Genomic DNA, 15,432 nt, shown 5'->3' with positions numbered 1-15,432 from the left:
TAAGAGTGGGGGTTGGGCCTGATTGCCCACTGACTGCCTGGGCGTATGTGTGATTTCCATGTTGAGGCCCTCTTTGCGGGGATGGGGTGGGCAGGAGGGGCTGATCTGAGGGGGCCTAAATGGAGTTTGTGGGCATGGTTGACATGGGGGGGTGTTGATTGGTTGGGGTGTGGATGTGGCTGGGGGTGCTGTGGTCTGGATGTAAGTCCTCTTGGCGTGGGTCCTCTATGTGTAGGTCCAGGGGGGGGGGGTCCCGCAGGTCTGGGAGAGTGTCTCACTGGTCTGGGCGGGGTGTCTATTGATCTGTTGCTCCTGTGTGAAGTGTTGGATACGTTTGAGAGCGATGTTCTTTAGAGTCCGGGCAAAGGTGGGCACTGCTGCCTTGTAGAGGTGGACCTGGTCATAGAGGCTGTTCAAGTCCAGGGTGGAGTGGTGGGCCAGGAAAACATCAGAGGGGGTGAGAGCCGCTGGGCTTGGGGTTCTTCATTTGTCTGTTCTGCTGTGATGTCGACTCTGGTCAGTGGACTCTAGTGGATTGTTCTCTGTCACACGCCATCCCCCTCAACCTCTCCTCCAGCGATCTGATCCTCTCCTCTAGTGCTCTGTTCTACTCCTGCTCTTTCTCCTGTTGAAGTTGTCTCACCATTGTCCAGAGTGCAGATATGTCTCTCTCTACCTCCAGCTCTCTGGGTCTGGTTAAGAGAGTGTTGTTGTGCTGGACTGTTGTCTGGGTCTGTGCTGTCTGGAGTGTAATCACCTGCTGTTCCAGCTCCACCTGCCTTACCTCCAGCTGGGTAAATGTATCCTTCATTTCAATGAGAGGGTAGTACTATGTGCTGGGAGGTTGACTTTTCGCTGGTGGTGGCTCGTCTGTGGGGTTATGTAATGAAGAGGTCTGGTCTGACCCTCTCGGGGTGGGGGTATCTTTCTCAAGGTAGAGCTTCACCTGCTGGGCAAATTTTTTGATAAGGTGAAAGTCCAGCTGAAACTGTTTGGGGTTACACTGTACCATTACTGTTCCAGACTTATAGAGATTTATATTAGCGGACTCCGAGTCCTCGTTGTCAAGTATCCTGAGTTTCCACCCCTCGTTAACACCCCCTCTCTTAACAAAGGGGTAGTGTGCTAATATAGCACTGTGCTGTGCCAGGGGATGGTTTGTGTGGAAGATAAGGTTACTGATGTTCCCATTTTTGCAATAGTCAGCAAGAAGTGTCTCTTGATTTTCCATAAGGAGCTTCATTTTGTAATCTTTTCTTGCCTTATCATTCTTTACATACACAGGGTACTGTATTTGAATTACATCTGAACAGCAGGAGGCAGCTTCTAAGGCCTCTCCATTTGGTTGGAGTAGACTGTTTGACTCTCCTGCCATTGTTGGGCTAAAGGGCTTTGACACCTCTCACTTGACACGTCAGTGCTAATTGAAGCTGTATCAAGCTTGGCAGAATTATGTTAGCGTTCAGTCCTTATAAAGTAATGTAGTGTATTTTTCTTCTTGGCTTTTGGAAATAAAATATAGTTTCAGACTAAACATTACTCACTCAGTTCCAGGTTGGATGGTGTTTTCAGGTTTCTGTTGTTTTCCAGAGAATTTGCTGTATAGAATAATAATCCTTGGTAGTTGAAAACCTTCCAGGTGATTCTGTAATTCCATCCCAAATCCGGTTGTAGGTTTTGAGTTTGGATTTGGAGTGAAGGTTATGGTGTAGAGGGTAGCATCCTGTATATGTTCCTGACAAAAAAAATCAAGTTTATCTAAATCTCTTTTTTAAAAGAAAATGCTGAAAAAAAGCAGAAGCTCATCTGATCATGACCTCTAGCCTTCTGTCTCTGTGTCTCTCTCTCTCTTTTTTCTGTCTCTGTCTTTTTTCTCTCTGTCTCTCTCTGTCTCTGTCTCTCTCTGTCTCTCTCTCTTTTTTTCTCTCTCTTTTTTTAATGTCTCTCTCTCCTGTGTCTCTCTCTTTTTTCTGTCTCTCTCTTTTTTCTCTCTCTCTTTTCTGTCTCTCTCGCTCTCTCTCTGTCTCTCGCTCTCTCTCTTTCTGTCTCTCTTTCTCTCTCTCTTTCTCTCTCTCGCTCTCTCTCGCTCTCTCTCGCTCTCTCTTTCTCGCTCTCTCTTTCTCGCTCTCTCTTTCTCGCTCTCTCTTTCTCGCTCGCTCTCTCTCTCTCGCTCGCTCTCTCTGTCTCTCGCTCTCTCTCTGTCTCTCGCTCTCTCTCTGTCTCTCGCTCTCTCTCTGTCTCTCGCTCTCTCTTTTTTTCTGTGTTTCTCTCTTTCTGTGTCTCTCTTGCTCTCTTTTTCTGTGTCTCGCTCTCTCTTTTTTGTGTCTCTTTTTTGTGTCTCTTTTCTGTCTCTCTCTTTTTTTCTGCGTCTCTCTCTCTTTTTTCCGCGTCTCTCTCTTTTTTCCGCGTCTCTCTCTTTTTTACTCTCTCTCTCTCTTTTTTACTCTCTCTCTCTCGTTCTGTCTCTCTCTCTGTGTCTGTCTTGTGCCTCAGTTTCTGCAGCAATAGAGCAAGGATATTAAATCATGACAGCATAGCCACCGTATTTAGCATGTTCAACAGTAAGCCCTTTTTTTATTACAAACACCTAAACTTGTTTTTGTTTAACTTTTGTTATAGTGTTGATTGTAAACAAGTTTAGTTGTGTGGTCGTTTTCCTGTTAGAATAAAGTTAGCACTGTTACGGAAGCGTTGCCTTTTCTCTGTGTGTGGTTCCCAGGAGTTGCAGACAAGCATCCTGTCGCTGGCCACCAAGATTCTGATGGGCTGTGACGAGGTGCTGGAGACCCTGCAGCAGGTGACCGCCACTCTCATCAACAGTGACATCACTGACCGAGAGACCAGGTGACCCTCACCCCTCTACCATTGCTTTTCCTGTTACCTGTCAACCTGTCATTTTACGTGTTGTATGCCTACCCCTAACTCTCTTGACCTTTTGTCTGTGTATCTGCATGTTCCCCTTGTATGCATATGAATCCCTTTCTATGCATTTCCCTCTCTGTCTGCCTCGAACTCTCTTCCACATACCTCTTATCCCACTTCTCTCTCCTCCTCGTCCCACCTCTTCCTCTCTCCTTCCGGTCCGCAGGCTGAAGGGTCTGGAGCAGATGACCAAGGCCACCATGCTGGGCCACCTGCTGCCGGTGCTGCTCACCTCTCTGATGCACCCCAACCTGCAGACACTCAATCTGGCTGACGCTCTCATGCCCCAGCTAGTGCAGCTCGTCCTCTACACCAGCCAGGTGGGGGCTCTCAAACAAACACCCCCGTCTCACCTCAATGTAGATATTCTGCTCTAGTTTAGAACGTCTGTCGTCTCTGCTTTCTGTGGTGGATGATGGGTAGACGTGTTGTGCTTGTTAATTGAAAGTTGATGATAGTTTGGAAGGAGAATTAGCATATATTTATAATATGGGTTTCTCCTGGTTATTTCCCAGACTGCTCTGCTGTTGAAGACCCAGTCTCCTCTCTTCACTGACAGCATTCCACTGGTAGGAGGGCCGCTGGGCCAAAAGGCGCCTGCTGCTGATGATGACCGGTAAGAGTACACACGGTCCTCTGTAGGCAAGATTTATCAGGACCTTAAGCCTGGTTTTCCAAGTGTGTTTGTGTTTGTGTGTTTCTGTCCCTGATGACTGACTGACTTCCTCTGTCCTACTCCAGCTTTAGAATCCTAGATGAGCGGGAGGAGCCAGGCTTCCTGACAGGCCTGAAGATCCCTGCCCCATGGGCTGCTGGGAAGACGGTGGAGACGGTCCACCCAGTGCGAGACAACTATAAGTTCAAAGAGACGGTACACATCCCAGGGGCACGCTGCCTCTACCTGCGCTTCGACTCCCGCTGCTCCTCACAGTACGACTACGACAAGGTGACCAATCGCTGCACCTCTCCACCCCACATCACATTTCCATGTTAAAGCTATGTCATAACATGTCTAATCTAGTTTATCATTGCAAAGCTCTATGAGGAAGATATTGACTTGGTCTTTTCTCGCTGGTGTTCCAGTTGGTGATGTATGCCGGGCCCAACACTAACAGTCGAAAGGTGACAGAGTATGGAGGCAACACTCTGGGCTATGGCAGTCGCAGTGTCCTAGGGACAGGTTGGCCCAAAGACCTGGTCAAGGTGGAGGGGGACACAGTGACGTTCTCCTTTGAGATGAGAAGTGGGCGCGAGCACAACACCCCAGACAAAGCGATGTGGGGTTTTTCCTGCACTGTCCGAGCGCAGGTACACACAGCTGTGGAGTTAGATCACTGCACTGTCTGAGCGCAGGTACACACAGCTGTGGAGTTAGATCACTGCACTATCCGAGCGCAGGTACACACAGCTGTGGAGTTAGATCACTGCACTGTCCGATCGCAGGTACACACAGCTGTGGAGTTAGATCACTGCACTGTCCGAGCGCAGGTACACACAGCTGTGGAGTTAGATCACTGCACTGTTGTGAATACAGTATGTTGCTGCCATGTTTGACATACACACCCAGACATTGTTACGTAGATCTGTCTCTGTTTTCCCGCTACAGGAATCATCAGAGGATGTCTCTGGGGGTCTCCCCTTCCTGGCAGACCTGGCTTTGGGTCTGTCTGTACTGGCCTGCTCCATGCTCCGCATCCTCTACAACGGACCTGAAGTAACCCGAGAGGAGGACGCCTGCCATGACCTGCTCTGCTCCAAGCTGCTCCAAAGGTGACTCGGCATATATGGCGAATGATACAGAGCACACACTATAGATTGCACGAATGCACTGCGATGTCGCAGCACAGTCATATACAGCTATAACCAACTAAATAGTAACACCCTAGTAAAATAACACCGGTGACACCGTGGCAGAGAGCGGTTACCAGGACAGCCGAGACTAAATGCTATCCATTTCCTCCAGGTGCCAATGGCAGGTGGAAGCTAATGGTGCCATCTCTCCAGCCCTAACCCCCAGTCCCTCTCCGCTACCCCTCACCATCGAGGAGGACCGGGAGTTCACGTACCCCTCTGACGTGCTCATCCCTCCCCCGGGCCTCATGCCTGGGGCCTACTTTGACCTGCCCCGCATCCGCCTGCCTCCGGGCATCATGAGCCGGCTACGAGAGGTGTCCGGCAGGGGGCGACCACAGTTTCGTCCCAGCATCAAGTAAGAAGTGGTGACCATATATACCACATATTCAACTGCCATTCCAAATCTATTTTAACCAGTCATTACTGCCCATCCTCTCCCCCTTTTCTCTCTGACTTGCCCGTGTCAGGGAGGTGATCAGGCCAGACGTTATGGAGGAGGTCATAGTGTCGTGTGTGATAAAGCACCTGACGCTGGTGGATGCTCTCCAGTCGCTCGTCAACTTCCAGTACCGCGAGGAGCACGCTGAGGAGTACGACCTGCTCTGTAAGATCATGGCCGAGACTTTCAAGAAGATCAACGCCATGGAGCGCCAGCTGCAGGTACACAAGTGGCTATTATAGTCTGCTTTTCCCTCTCCGTGTGTGTGTGTGTAGAACTTTGTTTGTTGCCATCCATCAGAGTGTAGCAGAGCTGGAGCAGAAGTGGCAGAACGAGGTGGAGGAAGCTCAGCAGGGAAAGCTGGAGAACAATGCTCCTTTCTTCCACGACTATCACTTCTTTGAGGTACACATCCCTTCACCTATGATTCTCATAAAGTTGTACACTGTTCAGCAAATATAATTCGTTTTTGTTTCCCCAGAACAAAATGAAGGAACTAGAATTGCTGTGTTCACTAAAGGAGGTCCCACTGGACTGGGGTGATTTGGAAAATGTTGTCCTCACACTGAGGTAAGACATTGGAGAAGAGCCACGTGACAATGCCGATGTTAAGACTGCTGAGGTAACATCTCTTCCTCCGCGTTGTCTTCTGGTTTGTGGTCTACGTTTGTCCACAGGGAGAAGTTCTTCCAGGAGGTGAACTCTGTCCACCTGAAGAGTGGTGTGCCACTGGCCAAAACCAAAGCCCTGGTGAAGAGCCTGATGAACCGCACAGAGCTGCTGCTCCATGTCACCATCGCTCCTCACTGCAGGAGCCTGAACACCACGCCTGCTGGCACGCCAGGTACCCCTCAGCTTACACTTCCTTACATAACTACCTCCCTAGCTTACACCTGCTTCTCTGTACCTCTCTCCTGATTTACTTTGGCTGCCTGGATGTAGTATGATAAAATAGAGGTGACTGATTCTGTCTTTTTGTTGTTGTGTGGCAGCCTGTAAGTCTGTGTCAGACACTAAGACGGTGGTTCCCGGGGTGAAGCAGCCAGTCTTCCTGCGCAGTATGTCTGCGCCCTCCGACCTGGAGATGATCGCCAACCAGGACCTGGAGTTCCCACACAGCAGCCAAAGGTTCACTGTCCACAAAAATCTCTTTGATACAGAGAAAGTGTATCACAAGCATAACGACACTAAGTTGATGATGGATGGAGAGAGTACTCACCCCTCTACGTTATTCTCCTCTATTGCAGGAGGCGACACCACCCCACCAGTCACCGCAGCAGCTCCTTCACCCTGCTGCAGTCTCTAGCCATGGAGGACAGCCGGGACAAGCCCACGTACAGTGTGCTGCTGGGGCAGCTCTTTGCTTTCATAGGGACCTTGCCCGACCAGTCTGTAAGTGCAGCCGTCCGCCACAGTCACCGCATGTTGAATTCTGTGTTTTTGGTGCCAAACAGTTAGAGAAGTTGAGTCTATTCATATTTTACCCTAGTTCTGCCTCCTCCAGGTTTCCAGCAGCAGTTTCCTGTCTGCAGCTCAGACACGGTGGAGGCGGGGCAGCACGAGGAAGCAGGCCCTCGTTCACATGAGGGAGCTGCTCACTGCCGCAGTCAGGGTAGGTGGGGTCACTCACCTGGTGGGACCCGTTACCATGGTGCTGCAGGGAGGGCCCAGGTAAGGCATGGACACACACTCGCACACAAAACTACCATTAATATATCTTCATGGTATGTTTACATTTGGGAGAATTTATTTTACAATTATAATTATTGTTTCCTTTCACAATATAACAATGCGATTGAATTATATTTAACACTAAACAATAACTTGACAGACATTAATATACAGTTGAAGTCGGAAGTTTACATAAACCTTAGCCAAATACATTTAAACTCAGTTTTTCACAATTCCTGACATTTAATCCTAGTAAAAATTCCCTGTCTTAGGTCAGTTAGGATCATCACTTTATTTTAAGAATGTGAAATGTCAGAATAATAGTAGAGCGAATGATTTATTTCAGCTTTTATTTCTTTCATCACATTCCCAGTGGGTCAGAAGTTTACATACACATACTTTTCCTTCCTCATGACACAAGTAATTTTTCCAACAATTGTTTACAGACAGATTATATCACAATTCCAGTGGGTCAGATGTTTACATACACTAAGTTGACTGTGCCTTTAAACAGCTTGGAAAATTCCAGAAAATTATGTCATGTCTTTAGAAGCTTCCGATTGGAGGTGTACCTGTGGATGTATTTCAAGGCCTACCTTCAAACACAGTGCCTCTTTGCTTGACATCATGGGAAAATTCAAAGAAATCATCCTAGACCTCAGAAAAGTCTGACCTCCACAAGTTTTATTCATCCTTGGGAGCAAGTTCCAAATGCCTGAAGTTACCACGTTCAGCTGTACAAGCAATAGTACGCAAGTACAAACACCATGGGACCACGCAGCCATCATACAGCTCAGGAAGGAGACATGTTCTGTCTCCTAGAGATGAATGTACTTTGGTGCGAAAAGTGCAAATCAATCCCAGAACAACAGCAAAGGCCCTTGTGACGTTGCTGGAGGAAACAATTACAAAAGTATCTATATCCACAGTAAAACGAGTCCTATATATACAGAACCTAAAAGGCCGCTCAGCAAGGAAGAAGCCACTGCTCCAAAACTGCCATAAAAAAGCCAGACTAGGGTTTGCAACTGCACATGGGGACAGAGATCGTACTTTTTGGAGAAATGTCCTCTGGTCTGATGAAACAAAAATAGAACTATTTGGCCATAATGACCATTTATGTCTGGAGGAAAAAGCGGGAGGCTTGCAAGCCGAAGAACACCATCCCAACCTTGAAGCACGGGGTGGCAGCATCTTGTTGTGGAGGTGCTTTGCTGCAGTAAGGACTGGTGCACTTCACAAAATAGATGGCATCACGAGGAAAGAAAATGATGTGGATATATTGAAGCAGCATCTCAAGACATCAGTCAGGAAGTTAAAGCTTGGTAGCAAATGGGTCTTCCAAATGGACAATGACCCCAAGCTTACTTCCAATGTTGTGGCAAAATGGCCTAAAGACAACAGGGACAATGTGATGAAAGAAATAACAGCTGAACTAAATAATTCTCTCTACTATGATTCTGACATTTCACATTCTTAAAATAAAGTGGTGATCCTAACTGGCCTAAAACAGGGAATTTTTACTAGGATTAAATGTCAGGAATTGTGAAACTGAGTTGAAATGTATTTGGCTAAGGTGTATGTAAACTTCCGACTTCAACTGTGTGTGTGTATCTAAATCTCGTAGATTTAGGACAGTCACTTCAACCTTTTTATTATTATTGTGTTTTACTGTCTTTTTTTGCCATGTATGAATTTGTTATTCAATGTGTTTCTATGGGCTTTCGTAGTGAAGGCCAAAACCTATATTTGATCCCCCTAAAATATATACCTAAAGGGGTCCTCAAAATCAAATACCTAATGATCCCATATTATGACAATCTTAAAACAATTCCATTTGCCATGCTTCGCCTTTCCCTTCCCCAATGTCTTAGACTCTAAAGAATGAAATTGAAGAATCAGCTAGGACTGGGCATCTCTCACAGGGAGGAGCATCTGTTGTACTTTTTTGTTCCATTCCTCCTCTCAAAATGTAACTTCAAAGTATTTTTCCCATACAACCTTTAGGCCCTTACAAGTTTCTGCGGTATGTGGTAATTTGCAGAGGATTTCTATCTTAACACTTATATTAGAATGTACAGGGAATTTGTTGTTTTTCTGTCTATCCTATCCTAAGCTGGAGATATCACCAAAAGTTTTGTTTCTGTAAAATCTACTTGTTCCTTAGTTGTTCAAAAGAGGTTCTTGATATAGACACGTAATGTTCTTTATCCCCTTTCTATACCAATCTTTCCAGAAAACCATGTGTCCTCTTATTTTCAATTTAGGGTTATTCCATAACGAAGCAGAGTTTGTCAAGAAAGGTGATGTTTTTTTTCTCCTCTTATGAATCTGACTCCATATTTTTTTTTTGTATGGGACATTCTGTAGTGCCACCTTTTGTTGACTCAAATAATCTGATGCTTCAAATGGGGCATTAAGTTCTTCCATGACCACCTACATTGGCCTTTTAGAGGTCTCAATAAAGAAAGCCTATTTGGGCAGTTATAAAGGCTTCTTGATAGAATTTCATGTTGGGCATCTTTAATCCTCACTCCTCAGTCTTTGCCTGTAATCTCACTAGTTTTATCCTGGCCGTGTTACCGGCCCAAATAAGCGGAGTAATAATTTTAAATCCACAGGTACAGACCGGCATGGACAGTGGTAGCATGCTGATGACGTAATTGAGTTTAAGAGCCATGACCATCTTTGTAACCTGTATCGTAACCCATAATGACATTTGTATATTATCCCAGTTCTTAGCTTTTAGGTTTTTAGGGACCCATTGAAATCCCAAGTTGACGAGGTCACTTCTCAGACACTGTTTTGATAGGGGCATTACCTTTATCTATGAAAATGTATTTACTAGGTCCAGTAAAGGCAATATGGAGAGTTGGCGGGTCTGACATTAATCGTAATATATTGTCTGCATAAAACAGTTGTTTATTCTCCCAACCTCCCATAGACTGATGCAGCCTAATAGCTTCGGCTAATGGTTCTAGTGCTGTAATAAATAGTGAGAGACTGTGACCTTCGTGCTTCGCCCTACTGTAAATGGAGATGATTGTAATCCGTTAGTGACTACTATGAATGAGGAACCGTTGTACATAAGTTAAAAATTATTCTGAAAGCCCTGTCCAATATCCAAATGTATTTTAGTGTATAATGCAGGAGAAATTCAATTTTCTAAATGTATCTGTGTCCTCTGTGCAGGATCGAGGAGCTGACCTGTGGGGGAATGGTGGAGCAGGTGCAGGAGGCCTTTGGGGAGACTATGACGTCTGTAGTGTCACTATGTGCCCGCTTCCCCATCGCTTGTTCCAACAGTATTGGCATGCTCTGCACCATCCCCTATACTAGGCAAGACAATTATTCTCTATCTTCCGAAATCCTCGTGTTACTCTTGGAAAAAGGCTTTGTTTGTTATCAGGAACAAACAATTCACCTCATTCTCCTGGCACCCAAAAATGCCTGACTTCCTAGAATTGCCATTCTCTAAATCCCCACACGTCTGCCCATGTGTTCCTGTAGGAGTGAGGAGCAGTGCCTGGTGCGCAGTGGTCTGGTCCAGCTCATGGACCGCCTGTGCAGCCTGAGTGGCCAGAGGGACTGCAGCTCCAATGAGAAGCAGACCAAGAAGCAGAAGGTGGCCACCATGGCCTGGGCTGCCTTCCAGGTGCTTGCCAACCGCTGCATTGAGTGGGAGAAGGTGGAAGGTATGCAAGATCGGTTTTTTGGGGGGGGGGGGGGGTAATTTATCAGCTTGTGAAATGGGTAGCCCACTCCAAGAAATGAAGAGAACCTCAACGCTGAAGCAGAACATATGAGAATCATTTTCACCCAGACGTTTCCAAAGTCTTGATAGTGTGCTGTGCTTTTTAGCTAAAGAGGAAGGTATGAAAGGCTGTCTTGATGTCTTCAGGGTCTACAAACAAAGTGAGGACAAAACACAGAAGAATAGTTGGAGGTTAAAGTTAGGCAAGCTTGGCAAAAGGAGATTTTAGGCCAATAATTCAGAAACCAGAGGAAAGATGGGTATTTTCATGACCTTTGAATATAGATAATCAGACTTTAGGATGCAACCTCACGTCTGTGTTTTCTACAGAGAGTACAGTGTGCCTATAATTCTTACTACTGTAGAAATCCCTCTCCCCCTCTCTTAAGGTGGTTCAACAGATGCGGTGCACTCAGGTCTGGCCCGGCAGGTGTCCAGCCTGCTGACCAACCACCTGGTCAGAGCCACAGAGTGCTGTGGGAACCAGGCAGCAGGGAACGATGCTCTGCAGGACGTCCTCAGCCTGCTCAACGACCTGTCCAGGTAACCACTAGCAAACAACAGGTCAAATACACATCACCGCCAGTCTTCTTGTGTTCTGTGTTTGTGAAATTACCGTTGTCGCCTTCTAATTTTCTATGATTGTCTGGCGTTCCTCCAGGAGCCACATAGGGAAGGCTATCCTGAGCCAGCCAGCCTGTGTGTCCAAGCTCCTGTCTCTGCTGCTGGACCAGCGGCCGTCTCCCAAGCTGGTGCTGATCATCCTGCAGCTGTGCCGCGCTGCCCTGCCCCTGATGAGTGTAGAGGACTGTGGCAACGTGGCGCTGCCCGCCTGGAGCTACTCCATCAACACCCTAGATGCTGAGCAGCAGGACGCCACCGACCCCGCCTCGCGCATCGCCGCTCTGCTGCTGGCCAAGCTGGCTGACTACGTAGTACCAGGTAGGACATTTTGGTCATGAGATATCTGGCCTCTGTTAGACTGCTGTCTCTAACACCGTGTCCCCTCACCAGGCTGCCAGACCCTGCTGTCCCCCAGCTCCTCAGAACCAGACACCAGCCTGAGCCGCTCCAGCCCCAAGGGAACCCTGAAGTCAGATAAGGACTCTGGGGAGGAGGGCGAGGCTGTGGATGGCAAACTGTCCATCTTTATCCACAAGCGGGAGGACCAGTCCTCTCATGAGGTTCTACAGCCACTGCTCAGGTAAGACTCATCGTAATACCTCCTGAGACCTTTTAACTTCATGTGTGCCAAACCATCCATGCAGTCTCTCTGACACCTGTGCATTTTCTCCCTGGTGGCCTGCAGCAGCTCAGAAGGCCGGCCGTTCCGCCTTGGAACTGGAGCCAACATGGAGAAGGTGGTGAAGATGGATAGAGACATGACCAAGGTCAGGCCTGTTTTTAAAGTTTTCATGTGGCTGCAAAAGTCATTGAGGTGTCACCAAGTGAAAGAAGAATAGTGAAGAATTAAACCTAGTCAAGGCATATGTTCAAGAATAATACCATTTATTACTGGCTGATCTGCTCCTTCCCCATTCCTCTCATTCACCTCACCAGAGTGGTAGCTGTGAGGTGATCACAGAGGAGGCTGCTGCCGCCCTGAGGAAGGCCAATAAGTGGGCCCAGTCTGGGCTGATAGTGAGCGTGGGCCCGCCTGTGGAGGCTCTGGTCCCAGAGGCTGCTGGAGGAGTCACCACAGGGGACAAGAAGAAGAGCGCTCAGACCGCTGTGTGTCGGGACAGGAACTCTGAACTGGCCAGGTTGGTGTGACACTCAAGCTGTGCAAGATTTATATTATTACTTTTGTATAACCGTAATACCAGTGGAATTGAATCTGCTACACTAGTTCTAGTTAACCAGAGCAGAGAACGGTTCTAACCGGTCTCCTCTCTCCCTCCACTGTTCAGGTCTGACCCGATCAGGCCCTTCATCAGTGGACATGTGGCCAACAGTATGGCTGCTGAGGTCATCGCCCTGCTGCACAGCCTGCTCACAGCTCCCGAGTCCAACACCGCCCAGATCTGGACCAGCACTGCAGAGAAGGTAAAGCACTATTAGAATGCGTAGGTTTTAGAGGCAGCTGCAGCCATTCTAAGGTCTACTTGCAGATGCTAGAGCCATGTAATTCTAAGAATATACTGTATATGAAGATCATAGTGATAACACATGGACTTACCACTACTGATGACTGTGCCAGGTGCTGTCCAGAGCACTGATGTTCATCCCACAGCTGGGGAAGTATGCTGAGAGCATCCTGGAGAACGGTAGCAGCAGCGGCAGGAAGCTGGCTAAACTCCAGGCCATCGGCAGGCAGGCTGTGGCGGCACTCTGCGCCCTCGGAGGCTTCAAGGAGACCATCAAGATTGGCTCAGAGGTCCAGGTTGGTTAGGAGAGGAGCACAAGTTGATAGATCCATTAGAAGACTTAGCAGTACACCCTTAGCAACATGCATTGTACCTGTCTCTGTGGTGAAATTAACATGCTAGATACCTACAACACTATACCAGGCCAACAGTGCTGTGGGCAGGAAGAGCTATAGCAGTGATTGGTCAGTGCATGTTTCTCATCATGGTCCCTCTGCTCCCTCAGGTGGTGGGTAAAGGAGTGCTGGGCAGCGTGGGTGTGGTCATGTCCATCAACGAGCAGGAAGGCATTGCCACGGTGAAGTTCCCTTCCTGCGAGTACAGGAAGGCCTGCAAGGCCTCAGACATCCTGACGGTGCCCATCTCCCGCCTCTGCACTCCCCGCTCTGAGGTAAGAACAGGGAGGGTAAGGGAAGTCAGACACACATAACGTAACTTGACTGAAAATGATGAAAGTGCTTTAATGTTCGCTAGTAGGCTAATTTAATGTTCTCTTCTCATCCCTGTCCCTCTCCCCTTCCCCTCTCTCTCTCCCAGGCGATGCCCCTCTACAAGCTGTCCATCACAGAGAAGGTGGTGCAGGCGGTACAGTCCATGCTTCTGCCACAGGAGGGCAGTCTGTCCATCCACTCCTCCCTCCCTGCCTCAGGAGATGGCTCCAGTCCTGTTATGGCTGCTGTTCGCCTGTTGGCTGAAATCAGGACCAGGTAAATCACTATCGAGGACATTATCTTGGTCATAATGTTTTTCTGCTCCTAAAAGTGTGTGTCTACACTAGGGCTGTGGCGGTCATGACATTTTGCCGGTTATTGTCGTGCAAAAGAGTGCCGGTCTCATGGTAATTGACCGTTAATTAACGTAAACATGTTTTGCTTTTCCAGGCCTACATGCATACAAGCAGCATACAAGCAGCATACAAGCAGCATACAAGCAGCATACAAGCAGCATACAAGCCGCTGAAGGCGCGTTTGGAACATCTTAATTTAAAAAAAGTCTAAATCAATTTAATATACACATCACAATAAATCCATTATTTATTTTAGGCAGGTCTAAAGAAACATTATGATATGAAGAATGAACAGAATATGAGTTGGCCAACTGTGTGTTATCTGGCTATGCACCATGCTGTATGCTTGCTTATTCATTTAGCAGACAAAACATGCCTATGAGTTCTGTGCCTTTATTTAATATTATATGATTTTATAGTAAGAACAATATAATTGAACTTAGAAAGGATATTTTTCCAATTCTGGAGCAGGTGCACATATGAAGTGGTTATGTTGTGCGTAAAATACATAATTTGAAACTGGTCCAATACACTAGATTTAGAGTTATTTGTCAACTTTAGTTGAATGATACAAACCTCAGAATGTGAAATAACACATATATGGAATCATGTAGTAACCCCAAAAAGTTTTGAACAAATCAAAATATATTTGAGATACAAATTAACCACCCTTTGCCTTCACAGCTTTTCACACTCTTTGCATTCTCTCAACCTGCTTCATGAGGTAGTCACCTGGAATGCTTTTCTAACAGTCTTGAAGAAGTTTCTACAGCAGTTGTTGGGATGAGATTGGGTGATTGTGGAGGCCAGGTCATCTGATGCAGCATTCCTTTACTCTCCTTAGTCAAATAGCCCTTACACAGTTAGGAGGTGTTTTGGGTCATTGTCCTGTCGAAAAACAAATGATAGACCCACTAAGCGCAAACCAGATGGGATGGCATATCGCTGCAGAATGCTGTGGTAACCATGCTGGTTAAGTGTGCCTGGAATTCTAAATAAATCACTGACAGTGTCACCAGCAAAGCACCATCGCACCTCCTCCTCCTCCATGCTTCACGGTGGGAACCACACATGTAGAGATAATCCGTTCACCTACTCTGCGTCTCACAAAGACACGGCGGTTGGAACCTAAAATCTCAAATTTGGACTCATCAGACCAAAGGACAGATTTCAAATGGTCTAATGTCCATTGCTCGTGTTTCTTGGCCAAACAAGTCTCTTCTTATTGGTGTCCTTTAGTAGTTTTCTTTGCATCAAATCAAAATCAAATAACATTTTATTAGTCACATGCACCGACTACAATAGTGAAATGCTTACAAGCCCCTGAACAACAATGCAGTTAAAAAAAATATGAATAAGAGTAACAAGTAGTTAAAGATCAGCAGTAAAATAACAATAGTGAGACTATTTAGAGGGGGTACCGGTACAGAGTCAATGTGCAGGGGTACCGGCCGACCATGAAGGCCTGATTCACGCAGTCTTCTTTGAACAGTTGATGTTGAGATGTGTCTGTTACTTGAAGTCTGTGAAGCATTTATTTGGGCTGCAATTTCTGAGGCTGGTAACTCTAATGAACTTATCCTCTGCAGCAGAGGTAACTCTGGGTCTTCCTTTCCTGTGGCGGTCCTCATGAGAGCCA

The 15,432-nt window shown here is 46.9% G+C and overlaps 1 protein-coding gene across 8 annotated transcripts in view; it reads left to right on the top strand.

Annotated features, from left to right (window-relative positions):
- Nucleotides 1-15,432, top strand: part of LOC109879857 (probable E3 ubiquitin-protein ligase HECTD4) — a 66,658-nt gene that overhangs the window by 21,885 nt on the left and 29,341 nt on the right. For all 8 annotated transcript variants that reach the window (XR_004208966.1, XM_031820430.1, XM_031820415.1 and 5 more), the window contains exons 18-42: nt 2,720-2,844; nt 3,089-3,242; nt 3,438-3,538; nt 3,664-3,868; nt 4,006-4,230; nt 4,529-4,692; nt 4,886-5,131; nt 5,244-5,436; nt 5,516-5,620; nt 5,697-5,785; nt 5,893-6,059; nt 6,208-6,343; nt 6,463-6,607; nt 6,720-6,886; nt 10,079-10,225; nt 10,397-10,581; nt 11,030-11,183; nt 11,302-11,582; nt 11,655-11,844; nt 11,950-12,031; nt 12,201-12,403; nt 12,551-12,686; nt 12,841-13,023; nt 13,233-13,397; nt 13,544-13,713. Coding sequence is in view for 7 of the 8 variants with exons in the window: in XM_031820430.1 (XP_031676290.1) it covers nt 2,720-2,844; nt 3,089-3,242; nt 3,438-3,538; nt 3,664-3,868; nt 4,006-4,230; nt 4,529-4,692; nt 4,886-5,131; nt 5,244-5,436; nt 5,516-5,620; nt 5,697-5,785; nt 5,893-6,059; nt 6,208-6,343; nt 6,463-6,607; nt 6,720-6,886; nt 10,079-10,225; nt 10,397-10,581; nt 11,030-11,183; nt 11,302-11,582; nt 11,655-11,844; nt 11,950-12,031; nt 12,201-12,403; nt 12,551-12,686; nt 12,841-13,023; nt 13,233-13,397; nt 13,544-13,713 (4,118 nt within the window). In the remaining variant the exon portion in view is untranslated. The remainder of the gene's footprint in view (nt 1-2,719; nt 2,845-3,088; nt 3,243-3,437; nt 3,539-3,663; nt 3,869-4,005; nt 4,231-4,528; nt 4,693-4,885; nt 5,132-5,243; nt 5,437-5,515; nt 5,621-5,696; nt 5,786-5,892; nt 6,060-6,207; nt 6,344-6,462; nt 6,608-6,719; nt 6,887-10,078; nt 10,226-10,396; nt 10,582-11,029; nt 11,184-11,301; nt 11,583-11,654; nt 11,845-11,949; nt 12,032-12,200; nt 12,404-12,550; nt 12,687-12,840; nt 13,024-13,232; nt 13,398-13,543; nt 13,714-15,432) is intronic.

Source organism: Oncorhynchus kisutch, linkage group LG3, assembly GCF_002021735.2.
Source record: "Oncorhynchus kisutch isolate 150728-3 linkage group LG3, Okis_V2, whole genome shotgun sequence".
In the NCBI taxonomy this organism is placed as follows: Eukaryota; Metazoa; Chordata; class Actinopteri; order Salmoniformes; family Salmonidae; genus Oncorhynchus; species Oncorhynchus kisutch.
The sequence above is the reverse complement of the archived record's forward strand: the minus strand, read 5'-3'. Positions and strand labels throughout refer to the sequence as shown.